Raw genomic sequence first — 19,304 nt, 5'->3', positions numbered from 1 at the left:
ATCCATTTTTCATATAGTTTCTTGTTCAATACCTTCGGCCGTAACCATCACCGAAATTTCCGGAAAAAGTTCTCGAGAGAAAGAAATTACTGACGCTATTGAATTTGTTAAGAGTGATTCTTGGCCACGCGATGGTCAGAATAAATACTATCCATTTCGTCATGAGCTGTCAACAGTAGGCGACATCATCTTGCGCGGAACTCGCATTGTAATACCAACACTGTTACGAAAGAAAATTTTAGACCTAGCACACGAAGGACACCCGGGAGAGTCCGCCATGAAGCGAAGGGTTAGAGCAAAAGTTTGGTGGCCTCTTATCGATAGAGACGTAGAAGCTTATGTAAAAAGCTGTCGCGATTGTTTGATAGTATCCAGGCCTAATAACCCAGCACCCATGCAAAGGCATACTTTTCCTAATGGTCCCTGGCAATGCGTGTCCACCGATTTATTAGGACCTTTACCTAACAATGAATACGTTCTGGTACTAATCGATTACTATTCTCGATATCAAGAAATCAAGTTTTTGAGAAGCATTACATCCGAAGCAATAATTAAGGTGTTCAACGAAATCTTTTGCCGCCTGGGTATACCTAAATCTATTAGGGCAGATAATGGCAGGCAATTTGTGAGTAATGAGTTTCGAGAGTACTGCAAAGATAATGGCATAACCCTAATCACCACGCCCCCTTATTGGCCTCAGGCAAATGGGGAGGTCGAAAACATGAACAAATCTTTAGTAAAGCGACTGAAAATCGCTCATGCCAACAAAACAAACTATAAAGAGGCAATTCAGAAGTTCATACTAATGTACAATGTCACTCCACACAGCACCACAGGGACAGCTCCGACAGAACTCATGTACAATCGCGTTATTAGAGACAAAATACCTGGAATACACGACATAACGGATGATATGCTGGACTCGGCAGCTAGAGACCTCGACATAATGAACAAGCAAAAAGGGAAAGAGATAGGGGATATGGCAAGGAAAGCAAAGCCGTCCGATATAGCTCCGGGGGATAAAGTACTACTTCGAAATGTCGTTTTCTCACATAAGCTAACACCAACGTTTGACCCCACGGAGTATGAGGTCTTAGATCGGGATGGAAATGAAGTTACAGTGATGGGGAATGGGAAAAGAGTTCGCCGAAATATAAGCCATGTAAAAAAGCTGCCATATTGTACGTCACACAACCCCGACGATGTAACTACTACTTTTGAAAACACCGTTCCATCCACTGCCCCGGGAACATCTTTACATTCAGCTGCACCGACATCGCCGTCATCAAAGAACACATCTTCAGGAACCCCAAACCACCTCGCCACCCACCGACCCGGAATCGACGCCCCTGCTGAGGAATCCAAGTTGCGCTTGAAACTTTATAAGGAGGGAGGGATGTGGAGACCCGTAAATGAAAGCGACGTCTAGACACCTTATAAGTAATAACATCTGTCACCGTGTATGTATAAAGAGTGTATTGAGAGTAGTATTCGTTGTCAGACAGTAGCGTAGCAAACACACGTAAATAAAGAGACAAGCGTTCAAAAATAAAATTTAATTGATGTGTATTAATTATCAGATGGGTAGGTTGTTACACTAGTGTTTGAGGGTCGTCCTACGGCAATCTTTCCAAATCGGCAGGAATGGATCGAGGGGAAAATCTGCGCCGAAGCTTGCACCTCTGTCTTAACTGGCATTTCCAAGATGGAATCGGGAGTCGGAGCAGTTCTTTTCTCTAACTCAGCTAATTTATCTATCTCTTTTAAACTGCCGAATACTGCTAGTATTTTTCAAGCAGAAGTCTTTGCGATCCTGCAAGTATGCCAAATGCTTAGGGAACGCGGGAGCGAGGGAGATATTATCATTTTCAAAGCTTTGACGGCGCCAAGGTGCAGAACGAAATTAGTAAACTCATGTAAGGAGGAGACCAAGTGATCTGGGGGGCCAGCCGATGTCGCCTCTTTTTGACACTAAAATTCAATTGTTGTATTCGGAGTGTGGCATGGCACACCGTCTTGTTGAAACCAGTAACCGTCTAAACCTTTCTCACGCATTTGCTGGCCAACATCCATCGATATCGGTTTCCATCGACCGTTTCGTTTTCTCGGTAAAAATATGGCCCAATGATGGTTTTGGCGCAAATGCCGGCCTAAACAGTTACTTTCCGGTCATGCCATGGCGTTTCATGAATCTCGTGTGGATTCTCAGTTCCCCAAATGAGGCAATTTTGTTTATTCACGCTGCCAGAGAGGTTAAAATGTTCCTCGTCAGTCTTTAAAATTTTCTTCCAAAAATCGGGATCAGTGTCAATCATTCGAGCGACTATTTGGCCGTATTCCAACAGACGTGAATAATAATAATAATAAAAAATAATAACAATATTCTTTGTGTCAATTGCACTTTATACAGAAAAAAATTTAAATCATCCTATAAAATGCGCCGCATTGTGGTTTCACTGACACCAAAATGCTGAGCGCGACGACGATATGACACTGTTGGCTCCTGGGAAACGCTCTCCCTCGCTGCTTCAACAAGTTCATTGGAACGTATTTGTCGTGCTCAAAAAAATTCGGCACCAACGACGAATAGTATTGTCAGATGGTGCCTGTTTGCCGCGATACTTTTCGCGATATGACCTTTGTGTTAGAACAATAGAACGACTATTTTAGATGTATAGCGTCACTATTTCAGAGCGTTGTTTCTGTGTAAAGCGATCCATGTTTGAAATTGTACTGAATTGACGTACCGAAAACATATATGTTGAAGTCGATCGGTCGGTAAATGATTATTCAGTGTAATTCGGTAAAGTTATTCAGCGTTCACATACCGACGTAAGAGATGGCGCACCCTGTATGTAAGCATTTTTTAACGCTGATTTTTTGTCGCAAAACTTTTTGATTCTATTATTTTTTCAAGGGAACGTGTATTAAACTTGATGCAAGGTGTAATGTCCGGAGAGTATGGTGGATGCGGCATTAGATCCCATCCGAGCTCGTTCAGCTTGCCTTATGTTTGCCTTGCGGTATGAGGTCTTGCGTTGTCGTGGTGAAACAAAACTTTGCGTCTATTCACTAAAGGTTTGATAGCTAATGAGAATAATAATCAGCAGTTATCGTCTGGTTTGGTTCCAGAAGTTCATAATAAACAATACCGGCCATATCCCACCAAATTGACAGGAGAGTCTTCTTGGGGTGAAGACCATTTCTAGAGGTCGGTTCTGGTGTTTCATCTTTATCTAACCATTGGCGTTTGCGAACAGGATTATCGTAAAGGACCCATTTTTCATCACCAGTACCGATACGGTTCCCAAAACTTTCATTTTCAAGCCGTTGGAGCATCTGAGAACACACATTCACTCTCTGCTGAAGGTTGGCGACGGAAAGGCTGTGCGGAACCCATTTTCCCAGCTTTGAAACCTTTCCCAACTGAACCTGGTGCCTGTGAACTGTTCCATGCGATGAATTTAACATCTGAGCTTTCATATCGGCTGTCAAATTTGGCTCAGCTTCCAAGAGTTCGAGCAAGGCGTCGGAGTTAAAGACTTCAGGACGACCAGCACGTGGGGCATCCTCCACGTCGCAGTTACCACTTCGGAATTTTGAAAACCACTTTTGCGCAGTCCGTCCACTCACGGTATTCTCTCCGTGAACAGTGTTTATTTCTGCAGCAGTTGTTGCATTTTTACCACTTTTATAAAAAAAATACAAAATATGCCTTTTATACGCGTTCGAAGATTCCATTTTACTGTTTAACAACACGTGCTTCTATCCGCGATTAAAATCCCTTCTTGAATGCACAGTATATCAAAGAAAATATAAATACTTCCGTTATATTCCGAGAATAATTTTTTGTATGCAAAAATCGTACAAAAATGAAATTATGGGTAAAATACGCACGAAGTTAGAGACTGTCCTGATATTTTCCAATAGTATTTATGTATATTGAATATAATGAAATAGAACGATTTACTTTCATTTCGGTGTAACAATTAAAGTTTTCGTACAACTACGTATTTTGACGAGTTTTATTTTATTTTATAAATGTTTACATAACAACTCAATTATTATATAAACTAATATTAGAATACAGCTCTAGCTTTGGTCGTAAATACAATATATATAATATATTAAAAAAGTACACGCAACTCAACCACACCTCTGTTGGGTTAAAAAAATCCAACTAAACGTCAAGGATGATAGATTACTAGGGTTGACCAACAAAATTGTGAAAAACAAAATTGTGAGGGAAACTTCGGCTGCCACGTAACCTGAAAGATTCGTAAACCGAATTCTGCGCGATCATTACACAAGTATTCACACACTCGTCCAATCAGTCCTTGTTCAGACGTCAACGAAATGACATTGTGTTCATTTTTTTTTTTCATATATTACTAAGACATTCTTGGTATTTTCGTAAACAAGCCGATTCGTTATCCGGGAAATGTCACCCCATCCGCTGATTCTGTCAAATTCGTTGAGAGCCGGCTAACGGTCTGATATTGGCCACACCCTTAAATATCTTTTCACCATAGTTTTTTTTATTATTTCATAAATGCTGAAATCACGTAGTTTTTTTTATTATTTCATAAATGCTGAAATCGTATCATTCGCAATTTTCCTTTTCTTGTAATTTTTTAAGCCAATTTCTCATTAGGCCTTTTCATAAAAATGTTATATTCATTAATGCGTCTTCGTATTTCTTGACTTACTAAATAAATAAACAAATAAATAAAATAAAAATAAATTTGAAGCTAAATTTGAATAAATTTGAAGCTCCTGTTAACAATATGCTATACACTAAAATAATTGTCATATTTGTTTCAGCTATGAACGTTTTCATTAAACTTTAGTTTTTACTATGAAAATATAATTTATGGCTGGCAACAGCTACCAAGTAAAAGCACTAAAAGCTTTAGTGATCACCGCTAATAACGGCCATTATTTGAATGAGACATGTAAAAGCAAAAAGTTAACAGAAATAACCACAACGGCAAATATGTTGCAATAGCGCTGTTAACTCACCAACTGTTAAAAGGATGAATGATATGGAATGTTATGAATCAGTGCATTTTATCGTCAACTGATATTGGCTGTTACTTACAGCATACTGTTATCACCACTTAAACATGCATGTTAAGTGGCGTTGCTGCTTTTGTTGATTAGCTTGTAGTATAATATCAGCACAGTTGATAAAATTTAGTTAGATCGCCACAGTGCGAAACACGGTAAAGAACGGTGCAATAAAAAATCGCTAAAAACGAAAGTAAAAAGAGTGAAAATCCTTTGCTTTCAAATAAATCTGTAGTGAATGGCCTAAGTGTGCCTAAGAGGCCTAATTGCAGTTGTAAATATATTTTACATCTAAGGTTTAAAAGTGAAAACCAAAGAGTGTCACAAGTGCATGAAGTGGCTAACGCTACTTTTAAAACAGAAATCTAGGATTTTCAAAACAAAAAAAAAATTAATAAATTAATAATATTAAATAATTAATCTAAATTTAATATATTAAATTAAAAATTACAATCAGTTTTTAAAAAATCTCACAACGTAAAATTTTTCAAAATGAGTGGCGTTCTGCGACGTGGTTCATTGAATTTCGATTGTAATTTGAATGGTCGATATTCCCGTGGTAGTATTGATACGAATTTATATGGCGGCTATCGTGATACTAAGCCACGTACGCCGGAAATCAGTGTGATCGCTTTAGATTTTCGTCGTTACTCGGAGGATTTGAAAAAGGACTCACTAAAAACGATTGTGAATGAATGCGTGCCGCCAGCTAATGGAGACTTAAGTCAAGATGTCGATAGCGATGTAATTTCAAATTTTATTGGTCATAATGGCAGGTGGCAATTTATTTGGACATTTTTGCTCACACTCTTTCAAATACCACCCACATTCCATTTATTCGTATACACTTTTCAGGTAAGTGCAATCGATGTATGATTAAAAAACGTGACTTGTAAGGAATTTTTAATATACTTAATGTGTTTGCACAAGTGTTTGATCTGGATTTGATATGTTGGAAAAAATATGGGCACGGTTCAAGTGGTATGAATGAATGGAATGAAAATTAATACGGCTCATGGAGGCTACTGCAACAAATATGTTGGGTGGCTGCTTGAAGGGAGTTTTGTGGTTTTCATAAATATACGACATGTGGTTTCGAACTAGTTACTTGTAGGAAAGTTGATCATTCGCATATTTGCAAAAAAAAATGGTGTAAAGCTGATTGCATTACTGGCAAAAAAATGTAAATTTTCATTCAATATTTAATACTGAACTGTTAACTACTGATTATTAATTAGATTATGTTTCTTTAAGTAACTCTTTAATGGCTCATTGGCATTATTTGTATTTTTTCATCAGTAATTAGTGGTTAATTAAAATTAGAAGAAGCAATGTTATACCTCTCAAATAAAATATAATCAGAAAATACATTTTTTTTTTTTATTTTTTAATTACCTATTTTTGGTATTTTTTATACCCGCGCACATGCGCATGAGAGTATTAATTTTTTTTCGCATAAAGAAGATACGAAACGAAATATGACTGATAGATTTTCAAAATGCTCAGAATGATGAGAAGAGTCTTTTCAGTCCAATCTGTCCTGGAACACGAAAACTCCAGCAAACATTAATATATTTCAATTAGACTTGGTACACATACCACTATTTATCTAAGGTTGTTGAAAGCGATCAATAACCGCGCCCACTTCCCTTCTATAGGTTTTTGAATACTACCTTAGCACAAAACGCAATACCTCGGTTATAAATTGTGAAAAATTAGTAAAATTTGGTCCAAATAATGGGCTCAGGAAAAGAAATACGACGCAAGTAAAAATTTTGACAAAGAGGTTGTGTCACTGTGGTGTATCTGCGTGTAGTGCTGTAAAAGTATGTACTTTGATGTATGGATTTGTATAGGTCCCCTTTCTTAGCCAAGCTCCTCCGCTAATTTGTGATGTGCGTTTAATGCTTTTCCACAGCTATAACGACTTGAAATAAAACTCACCCAAACTTAGTGCCCGTATGTTACACCCCACTTCATTTAAATTCAACAAAAATATTATTGATCTCAGATTAAAGATCACCATTTTTTATATGTTAAAACTACGTGCTTCCTACGTGCGTCTGCTATTATAGGCTATAGGTTTCATTGCATATGCATTTGTTTGTTCTCAAAGTAAGAGTCAGCCTAAATTAAATTTTACTAAAATGTGCATGTACCGAATTTACCACTTCTTGACTTGCTTTGAAATACCTTCAAAAATGCAAAATTTCAGTTAACATTTTAAACAAAAAATAGTTTTGCTCTGGTTTATTTTCATCAGAATTGAAAAAGTCATTAATTTTAATCAAAAATGCTTAAAATATTGTCAAATTATTTTCCTGATTTCCGTTTTCCCTAGAGCTGTTTTCCTTAGGATTCACTGAATTTCGTATCAAGTTAGTCATTAGAAATAGTGATATTGGAGTTTATTAAATGAAAATTATTAATTTTAAAGACAACTTCAATGTAAACAAGTAATTACTTCACCATTTTAGATATTTATGATAGAGAGTATACAGAGCAACTTACGTACGAAAGCGGCAACTCTAAGTGTCTCATTTGGCATTTAAGCTTTTACCGTTATGAATTCTTATCGTATAAATGCTTATTGCTTTGTTCATGTTATGTTGTTTTATTATGTTATGTTTCACTATGTTATGTTATGTTGTGTTTTGATATGTTATGCTACATTTATGTTTATATTTAGTTTAAAATGACTGACATTAAAAAAAAAAAATTAAAATAATATATTGTGTGTTTTCTGCAAAAGCTAATGAGAAAGTGTCTTCATTCTTATTTATGGAAAATAAGTCTTGATGGAAAATATCAATGTTTTAATTACTCAATGCAAAAAATAGAAATAAAGTCGATATATAGTAGAAAATAGGTTTTTATTTTTGAAAATAGTTATTCGCTTTCTGATCCCTATACTCTCAAACTGTTACACTCATCGCCAGTAAATATTGGCATTAAAGTGTATGGATCCGTAAAGCAAGAAGCAAAACGCCAAATGAAGGCAAGCATACTATACGATTGGGCAATGACAAATTCAAATGACAAGGAAACATAAAAGTGAAACCCAAGATTACTCCCAAATCAGAATTTCATTAGACGCGAGTTCTTTATAAAATATGAGGTAGCGATTAAATGACACATGAAAACATATCTTAATGTTTATTTAGGAAGGCTTACTAGCTGACAGAAACTGATAACATTTTAGAGCTCAGAAAACTACAATATAAATATATTATATTATATATAAAAATCATCAAATCCGCCCAAAATGCAATTTACACTCGCTCTTTAAGTGGGCACAAAACAATATTTAACGCCTGTTAACATTGTCCGGTCCCCAGAATAGACTCATATTTAATCTGGTATTATTATAGTAAATAAGTGTTTGTTGTTATTATTTAGAATAATTTTCGTATACCTTTGTATATTGACCGAAATGCATTAAAAAGATGTGAAAACCATATTATTATTATTTTGTTGTTTTTCAATTTGATCACTCGCATCAGGACAATTAAGGTCAATGTGCAGATATCTATTATATAATAAAATTGTTAAATAAAAATTTGCAAGCCAAACTTTAACTTTTGCCACCACTAGAATTTGCAATAAAACGCTATTGCAGTATTTTATATTTCCTGTTTAAAATTCGATTTAGTAGACATGAACATTTCCTTATATAATAGTTGCATAATGTCTATGAAGACGTGTATTTTCGACACGTTGGAAATTTTTTAGTCGTGACCTCTTGATCCGGCCAACAAAAAGCATTAGAACGCATCATAAATGAGCAACAATCCAGTATATTAATAGATACTCAATTATCTTCTCTGCAGTATTAAAAGAAATAAATCTTTATGTGACGTCTGTTAGGCTTACGAATTTAGTGACAACATAGCAAGCTTTGTTGTTAACAAAGAAAAATTTGCTATGCCAAAATGCAGAATGTCGGTTGGAAATTTTGAAATTATTTTTCTATTTAAAGCTCACTTTTACACGACACTATTTTTCCACAATTCAGAGATATTTTGTGCTGGCTGATGACTCCGTCTGTACAGATAACAGAAGAAAAAATATTGAGGATCTAAGTATTCAAGTGAACTATTTCTAATGTTAAAGTGGCTTTATCACTTTCCCTTTTCTGTACTGCCTGACAAAAGTAAAATTGTTACAGCTAGGACAGAGTAAAAATCTATAATTTTGTGAAACTTTTTTCGAAACTGGAAATGCCGGCTTCTTTGCTATTTCTTATTTGGTATGTAACTGTGGATGGCCGACAAATTTTCCAAGTACCTAGGCAATATGCCAATTGCAATTACGGATAAGAGAAGAGATTTAAAAGGATAGGCAGAGACAGTTTAGGCGAGGATTCACAACATCACAGGAAGCTTTCTAGATTTTTTTATGAAACTTAGAAGCTTGTCGAGGGAAAGAGAATGCAGTTCATACATTCGCAATACATGCGAGCCGAAAATGTATTATCTGAATCTGGCGAAAACCGGACAGCGTTAGCGGATATGCTCTATATAATCTTCATCCTTCAAACAAGATGTACACAATGGATTGTTGATGATGCCAATGGTGGCCACATGTCATCCTCATGAATCTTGTCCCGTAATTAGTCCGATCAGAGCTCTAGGTTAGATTAGGTAGTAATGGTTGCCCAGAGAGTGGGCCCACTTGGACGAAAGAAGTTTGGTTCATCCTTTGTGATACTATTGCAAGAGCGGAAAAAGAGGTGAAGGAAAAAACGATAGTACGAAAAGGAGAGGGGCGGGGAGGGTTCAGTATTTGTGGACTATGAACAGTGACTAATTTGCGATTTTGTTAGCCGTTTTATGGTGCTGATGAAGTTCATCAGATTTTTGAAAAAACGTGAGATGTTTGAATCTTATACCCGCAAGAGCGAGCCGGCTAAGGAGCAGGTGCTGAGATGATTCCACCTCATCCTCCATACAGCTGACACAAAAAGAACTCGAAGTAATTCTAAGTCTCCCGGCATGTTACCCCGTGGGTAGTGCCCCGTGAGGATGCCAACGAAATTTGAGAGATGACATTTTTGTCATCCTCAAAATATCCCTCGAACGCCTCCTATCCAAACATGGCCAGAAGGACTTCGCGACCTTACACGTTTGTGTACTTGCCCAGCGCTCGCTGAGTTGGAGCAAAGCCCATCCTTCCAGGAGTAGAGCGCAGGTTGTCAAGGGGATCCCGATCCTCTCCTTTCGCAGTCACACTACACAGGTCCTTTGTCTGGCCAGCACGTCAGTTTCGCAGTTTCCAGCAATGTCACCATGACCATCAGAGCTCTAAACTCACTCCTTCTCTCTCGGAGAACTTTCTACTACCACTCTGTGAGACCTTTTCAAGAACCATTTCAAACAAGGCCATTTCAGGTTCTTTTGCAGGTGTCAGTTTTTTTTTACTTTCGCTTGAATTTAGACCTAACTCGGTAAGACTCCATAAAAAAAAGCAAAAAGCCACTAGTGTCTCGATTTTGTTTTTTTGAAACTTTGGGAAATAATACTCTTATATGAGACAGTTTGATACATAAAAAGATTTAAAAAATATTTAAATGGCGCCAGCTACGCCATGCTGAAAATCGGGTTGGTGTCGAAATTCTGTATGTACAAAATTCTAAAAACAAAATTCTGCTTTTTAAAATTCTGCTTTTTTAAAATTCTGCTTTTTTAAAATTCTGCTTTCTAAAATTCTGCTTTCAAAATTCTGTATTACAAAATTCTGTATTAAAATATAATGTTAACAATGTTAAAGAGGTAATGTAATTATTTAATTTATTATTATTATTATTTTTTATTATTATTCGAGACATTAAATAAAAAATAATAATAATAAATTATAATAATTTTTTCTTCAGTTTCGATAGAATCCACAGTATTTTTGCGTAGAACTTCTTTTCGCGTGGGCGGCCTTCGGCCGCGCTTCAAAAAAATAACCCACATCAGTCCAACTCCGGCTACACAATCCACCGTATTTTTGCGTAGAACTCTTCTAAAAAACGAACCGCTGCGAAGGACTATTAAGAAAAGAAATGAATTAAGTCACACTAAATGTAATTGGCTAAACTAAAATATTGTTATCGCTTAAACATATACATGTGTATATTTATGGAATAAATGTTTATTTTGTTACTTCTTGTACGACGAAAATCACAATACTTGAATAAAGCAGAATTTTTCGCATTAAACATGCAGAATTTCGAAAAAGCAGAATTTTAGAAAGCAGAATTTTAAAAAGCAGAATTTAAAAAAAACAGAATTTAAAAAAGCAGAATTTTTTTGCAATTTACAGAATTTTGTCATCCAGAATTTTGTAATACAGAATAATGACACGCTCCCTATTGATATTCCGTAAAATTTCACTATTCATTTAAAATGTAATAAAATAAACACATGACAACTTTGATAGTTTTTAACATATGGCGATTTTAGTAGCGGCGCGCACGGTGATTCTCCTCTACTGAGCTTAGCTGCCTAGCGAAAGAAACGAACAGACGTGCTCGAAAATTACCCAGCGTTTCAAAAAAATCGAAGGATTATTTGCATTTCGCTTACTAAATTTTAAAACTTATTTATTATTATTAATATTATTCAAATTCAATTTGAAATATATCAGCTGGTATATTTAACAACCTTTTGAGAAAACAAAAATTCATTTGTCGTTATGATAATGCAACACCATACAACAGTACTTCTCACTCATGATAAATTTTATATATGCGTGATGCTATAGCTCAATTGTACAATTCAATCTGAGCTTTTAGTTTTACACCATCACGTCAAGATTTTTTTTAAGTTTCAGTTATTAACCGGCACTAAAATAGTTATCCTAATTCTAAAGGATCTTTCCAAAGACGCGCCTAGACGTAGTTTAAAAAAGCCTGTACAAATTTAGTTTGGTTCATATTTCACTATTTTTATTCAAAATATTAGAAAAGAAGGATTTTAACAATTATATGTATTTGAAAAATTACATCATTTAAATGACCACGATAAGGTAGCTGGGTTTGCAGGTAAAATCCGCCGATTTACGAGTGCCTAATTGTTTAAAACGTCGAGATGTCGATGTGAAGGTTGTTCAGCAACACTTAGCACTACAGCAGCAAAATTCTCAACAGAACGGCAAATTTTTGGTCTGCTAGTCCTTTTTCTATCCTTGATAGATCCGGTTTTTTGAAGTTTTTTAGCGTTCAATTGTCGACTCATTCGGTCGTTTATTTCCACCTAAAAAATACGAATCGACCATTTGCAAAATAAGTTTCGCTAATTTTAACGCATTGCTCTATCTTGTAAAGTTGTACATCTGTCTACTTGACAAATGTAAAAATTGGCATAAAAGAGAAGTACCGACTGGGCGCCACTTTTGAAAGGCCATTTATAAAGAATAAAACAGACATATGGTATCAAATGGAAGAAGAAAATCAAGAGACTTCAAAATTCTTTATCACAAATTGGAAACTTAATTTTTTTTTTAATTTTCGTCCTTCAATGTGCTTAAAGATTTTATAAGGATCCCCTCCAAAAAAATGCAATAAAAACCATTTTGAACCGTTTTGGTAGTCATAAATTAAATAATATTATAGATTAATGTTAACCAACCACTTTTCACTTCACTTAAGCAAATTGACTAATGCTCATCTGTTATTTAACCAATAGTTAAACATAGTTAGGTATAGAAGTACAAAAATTTCCAAAAATATTTTTATTTTCATTTTATTTTTTGACATTTTTTTTAATGATTTCTATGAATAATTTTTTTATTTACTTTGCATTTTTCTTCCTTTCGACACTCAATCTGTGTATGTGACGTAATTTTATAGAATTAGAATAATTTGTTAATGCTGGGTCATAACTGAAACTTTCAAGTCGTTTAAGAAAAAAATTTGGTAATGTGATGCTGAAAACCAAAAAAAAATAAAAAAAACATTAATCATAAATGTTTTTGAATAACTTTTTTACTAGGGAAAAAATATGGTTTTCAGTGATGGAACTCTTCATTTTAACCCTTGACCTTACGTTTGTCTATTGCAGTTGTCTAGTACACAAGTGCCAAATTTCATTGTCGCACAACGCCGTTTGCAAATATTGTAAATCTCCGATTGGGTGATTAATTTTGCGCCACAATTTTGTAGTAACACACAGATATAAATGTTCTCATAAATGAGAAAAAAAGTTCAAATTTGTTGCATTGTGTAATATTAGAGAATAGTTGGGAACGTTTTTTCTAAATATCTTGAATGCTGTGCCATCTATTTGCTCTACAGTAGCCCAATTTTATACCAGATATTTAAAGAATAAACTAAGAAACTTTATGGAAATCCATTCAACACTTTTTGAGTTATTTGTTAACAACCAAACCGCCATTATTTTATTTAGCTGTTTTCACATTTTTAAACAGTTAGCATTTGAAATTTCTGCTTGTTCAAATAGTTTGTGCAAGGACGCCTCAAATTTATTGCTTTACATTTTAGTGCAAAATTATGGCTTGAACGAATTTTATGAATGAATATCACAAAGAGTTGATAAGATAAAATTTGTTGCAAACTAACAATGGAAAAGTAAAAATGTTTCTACAATTGACTCTATACAGGTTTGTACATACGTTGCACTCGAAATTACAGTTATTTGAGCATTTTCATACATACTTAGCGTTCGACTTATTTTTTAGGTAGACAACAACTATCGCAGACAGTCATAAAGTTAGTGACAACAAGTCTGACAAATGCGTCACATTTAAAACGAGCACTCGACTTAATCAATAGTTGCTAAATCATCAATTGAAACCGGAAAGTCTGAGAAAATATTCAATTAAACTGTAAATTTATCTACATATGTGCATGTGTGTAGGCATATAATTTAAATATTGTAGTAATAATAATAATGGCCCACTCACGATGTTGTAATGGCAAATTCTCAATATTGATTTAAAAATGGACAAAGCCATTATTAATATTGATAAATTACGAGAGTGAATAGACTTTCCATAATGCGCTTTATTAGTTTGCTGATTTATTTTACTTTTTTTAATTTTATTTTTTAACAATACAAATAAGTTAGTATAATATTTGCTGCAACTTCTACAAAGCCAGCTTTATCTTAGGAGGAATATAAACAATTGTGAAATTTTCTTAGTGTGGAAAAAGACTTTTGTGAGATAATGGACCCAAATGAACCATTTGCATATATGCAACATTTCTTAGCGAAGAAAAAAGAATTTGAAACATAAATATACAACTCAAGGAGCTTAGTTGCAAAAGAACTTTATTGCACGTTTAAGATAATTGCGCCAAAATTCTTGTTTAATTAAAAACATGAAAACATGCTAATTTTTATTGGATGTTTTTGAATTAACTTGAATAACGGATATTTGCTCATTCGACTAATTGTCTTAATTCAGTTGATCAAATTCTTTGTTTTCACATTCAAAAATGATCATTCAACTCCAAAGTCAGATATTGTTGAAAGTTATAAGTATCAGGGTGGTCCTTAAATTTAGCAAAACATTTTTACATCAGATTTTTTAATCCGCAACCGCTACATCCATATCCTATGACTACCCTATGAAAACTTAAAAAATAATAATAAATGTTGTTAAATCCAAATTCAATACAGCTACAGTCGAATAACTCACATACATATAAATTTTAGTCCCGATTGGAAATGGTTAAAGCGTGTCGCATAGGTGCCAAAGTTGAGGTCTATAATACGGAAACTCAAAGAATGAATAAATTTCGAAAATGAAAATAAATTTTGAAAATGAAAATAAATTTTGAAAATGAAAATAAATTTTGAAAATGAAAATAAATTTTGAAAATGAGAATAAATTTTGAAAATGAAAATAAATTTTGAAAATGAATATAAATTTTGAAAATGAATATAAATTTTGAAAATGAAAATAAATTTTAAAAATGAAAATAAATTTTGAAAATGAAAATAAATTTTGAAAATGAAAATAAATTTTGAAAATGAGAATAAATTCTGAAAATGAAAATAAATTTTGAAAATGAAAATAAATTTTGAAAATGAAAATAAAATGAATGGAAATAAAAAAATATCATATGCGATATGCTCTTCTATAGTAGTATCGATTTTGGGTATTAGATTTAAATAAAATATTTTTACTTTTCTGGCTCTTCATAGGGCAATCTGAAATATGACCTCTGGGCGACACGCCTTATATTATATATGATTGCTTTAACCGTGGTATACCTATTGAGGAGTGAGACAAAAAAAATCGATAAAAGCTGGCTATCTGTAAAATTTTTAATTTTAAACTTAATTTCACATTATAATAGATAATTCGATTTTTAAGCATCACCCTAATGTTCTTATAAATAAAGTAAAGTTGAGTCTGTAAAAATTTAAAGTTTGAAACTAATTACACGTTGTAACATATAATACGAAATTATTAATTTCGAAATTAGTTTCGCACTTGGAATAGGTTCACAAAAATTTCCGGTTATAAATGTTTCTAGTAAATAGATGCCACTTTAAAAGTTTAAGGAGAAGGGAAAGAACCAGACAGGTGGACGACGTTGGCTATTTATGTTCGTATTAGCCGCTTCAAGCATCTGAATTCCACCAGATGTGTGATATTTAAACCCGCAATATCCGCAGGTGTAGCGAAAACGTGAGAGCCCAGATGTCTAAATCTTTGCCGACGAGAGCAGGGTAGCTAAGAAGAAGGTGCTGAAATTATTCCACAGCTTCTTTAGGAAGGACTTGAAGCAATGCCAAGTCTCTCTGCACGGACACCTAACGGACAATGTGCGATAAGAATACCTACCACGAGCAGCTCTAGAGCTGCGGCTTTGTTAGCCTTAGAAATTCCGTCGAGCACCCCGATCTATCCGTGATCAGAAGGATCTTATGACATTGCACGTTAGCACACTGCACAGCGGACGCTGAATTGACGCGAGACCCATCTTTCCAGGAGAAAATATATGATAATTCTTTTACGAATTGTTTATCCGAGAGACGAAGTGAGTTCATCACATCGGGAATTAGAAAGGGAGCTTAAATCGAAATTAGACACTCTTATGGAGAGTGACAACATCCGTAATCTAACCCAGCAAAGAAAAATAGGTTTTTCAAATCAATAAACTTAGTGACTCAAATCTGGAAATTTTACACTGAAAAACTATCACTCGGTTGAATCTCAGTTGGCGCAATACTGATTTATGAATGAGGGCAACCCAATACTTTTTACTTTTATTTGTATTGTTATTATCTATTATATTAGATAAGTCGAAATTTAAATACAAACACCAAAGCTTACTATTTTAGCTTATTTTATTATCTACTTTATTCATTTGTTCAAATTTAAATATTTTATTTGCTTTTTTTAATTTTATTTTATTTAAATAAGAAATAATAAAATATAGAAACTAAAAGAAGGGGGAACGGTTTTCTTAAATGTTTAATTTTTATTTAAATGTTTTATTTACTTTTTGTAATTTTATTTTATTTTGTTCCACTCTTTTTCCTTTAATTTATTAAAGTTTTTTTCCCCTAATTTATGTTATTTTTTATTTTTAATTTTTATTTATTTATTGTAAATACAATATATGTAATACAACTTTAATATTTTAATTCACGTCGACAAGTAATTTGTCAAAAGAGACTTGGCAACTTCATGGTAGTCCTATACTTGTTGCCCTTCGTAATTGCATGCATGTTTTAATGATGTAAAGAACATTTAAATATTGGGTGTGTGGTTATTAATTAATCGAATCGAGGTCGCAACTAATAGTATTTATTGTTGTCACTGGCAAAGGTTGCTTTATATTTCAGCAAGAATTTGTAAGCAAACTAAATCACTACTTTTCTCTGATTGGAAGTTTTTTTCCAACAGGTTGCCTATGAAAAATATTTTAATTATATGACAATTTAGAAAGGTGGTTTATTTATATATATATATATATATGTATGCGTAAAGTGAAGTCAATTAGGTGATTTTAAGTAATTCTGTTTATTTAAGTCGAGTCACTACATTTTTACTGGAAGCAAATACTAAGTAAAAGGCCCATAAGAGCAATGTAGCAATTCAAATTGTAGAGAGAAATATCAATTGAAACAATTTTGCTTTTGAATACCTTTTTCCTAAGTAAAAAAAAATATTTTGAGTGATGGAAATCTTTATTCTAAAGATTTGAAGCTGACATAAAACATGAAAATGCGTTCGTTTCAAAGAGGGTTGTACCAATATTTCAATCTGTATGAATTTCAATGGGTTATTTTCACAATCACTGTCTGATTTATCAAGTTTTTTCAGACCCTTCAAGCCAAATTTCGCAGTAAATCAAGACTCTCTTTGTATTTCCGACTGTTTTGGTCCTACCCAAACATTAGAAATTGAGCTTCTATCTGTCTCTGAAATAGATAGCATAAATGGTATTATAGCCCGAACTACTTTTATGAGAATAATATCAGTTTCTTTACCTTTATTTTCTTAAGCAATTCAAGATTTTCTACTTGTGCGTCTTTACGTGTGATATTTAATCCATATCTTTCTTCAGGTGTGTGTACATATAGATCGTTGGAAACCGAACATCACCCACAAATTTATGATATAAGCGATTATGGAGCAATATCTAAATTCGCACTTTACTCAAAACTTCTGGAGCAGATAGTTAAAGAAAAAATTAACTTCTGTTTTATTCTTCTATTTCACAGCCGCACAAACGTGGATCTATCAGTCGGCATTCTAATGACAAATGTTTTGCTGGTTTTCCGTGAATATTGTAACTCCGCATTGAAACGTGGGTTTCAAATAGACACTGACTTCTCGAAAGTATTTGATAGAGTGTCACATGAAATTTTATTCAATAAACACGAATGTGTCGGCTTCCACTCTGTTTTATGGTTTAGCTAGAATCTTATCTTTCGAGCCGATTTTTATTCCATTCCATGATTTTTGAAATAGAAAATTGTAAGTCGCTCTTTTTTATAGCATCGTCGGGTGTTCCAAAGAACAAAGAATTTTTGGTGCAATTTTATATATTATTTTCACTAAAGGCATTGGTTCCTGTTTCGAAAATTCGCATTTTCTACTATAAGATTTTAATGAACCCTTCATTGTAAGCCTATTATTTCAGGAGAGTATTACTGGCGCGTGTCTACCGTTCGAAAGTATACAGATTCGATTCTCTTTGCATGCAACATCAAATGATAGTAGTACAAGTAGCGGTCGCCCCTCGGCAGTCAATGGCAAACCTCCAAGTGTATTTCTGCCATGAAAAAGGTCCGCACAAAGGCCATTCACAGTTCGGAGTCGGTTTAAAACGATCCCTACACTCGTGGAATAAGGAACTCATACCAAGTTAATTTGCAACCAGTCAAGTGTTATGCGTTGTTCATGTGAATATATTCACAAAAAGAGGTAGATTTGCATTGAGAAGACACTGGATTTTTTAAACATCATAGCGAGTCGTCTTAAAATTCATGCATCCTTTGAGACAATTTGGCCAAAAAGTTCAAACTCCTAGTTTCACCTAACCACCCCATTCGCTTAACTTAGGTCTATGTAAATTCCGGTTATTCAATAAACTCTTAAGTATACTACTGGTACATTGAATCTGTTGAAAATATATAAGTAGATGCGTAAATGGAGGACCGTTTCGGGAATCGAATATAACGACTGCAATTTGGGTAGACCATTAGCATAAGTGTCGAAGAGGTCTACTTTGGAGGGAATGAAAGGGATCTGCAAAAGTGTATGTGTTTACATATTCGTACTCGTATATGCCCTTATCAGTATACACAATGGCAAGTTAATAAATTTTTAATTGATTTTGTTTTTGATTTGATTCAAAACTCGCCATTACCTCTATTTTGTAATCGACTGCTACGAAAGAAAAATAAAAAAAACTAAAAATATTATAGATATTACGAATTTTCGTTTTATTCTCTCTTATTTTAGTTATACCTCTTTAAATGATGATTTATAACATCGTCATGTCGAAATTCAGTCATCAGTGGCCAGTTCTCGCTTCGTGACCTCTAAAGTAACTGTTCAAGGAGCTGCTGACTGCTGTTTCAATATGGGCGTAATTATCCTTAAGGGGGGTGTTCTAGTGTAGAGGCATGAATTTGAGGTATTTTGGCGGGTGCTATAAATAAAAAACGAAAACTATTTTTAGTATCCATTTTTTACCAGAGATTTAATCTTTTGACAAAACATACAAAAAAAGTCAAAAAATTAAAAACTGTAATTTTTAT

The 19,304-nt window shown here is 33.9% G+C and overlaps 1 protein-coding gene across 1 annotated transcript in view; it reads left to right on the top strand.

Annotated features, from left to right (window-relative positions):
- Positions 1–5,219: 5,219 nt before the first annotated feature.
- The window catches only part of LOC129253127 (organic cation/carnitine transporter 2), an 82,243-nt gene continuing 68,158 nt past the window's right edge, over positions 5,220–19,304 (top strand). The window contains exon 1 of the mRNA XM_054891386.1: positions 5,220–5,925. Coding sequence (XP_054747361.1) covers positions 5,563–5,925 — 363 coding nt within the window. The 5' untranslated portion in view covers positions 5,220–5,562. The remainder of the gene's footprint in view (positions 5,926–19,304) is intronic.

Source organism: Anastrepha obliqua, chromosome 1 (genome assembly GCF_027943255.1).
Source record: "Anastrepha obliqua isolate idAnaObli1 chromosome 1, idAnaObli1_1.0, whole genome shotgun sequence".
NCBI classification, from domain to species: Eukaryota; Metazoa; Arthropoda; class Insecta; order Diptera; family Tephritidae; genus Anastrepha; species Anastrepha obliqua.
This window is presented reverse-complemented; position numbering and strand designations above follow the sequence as displayed.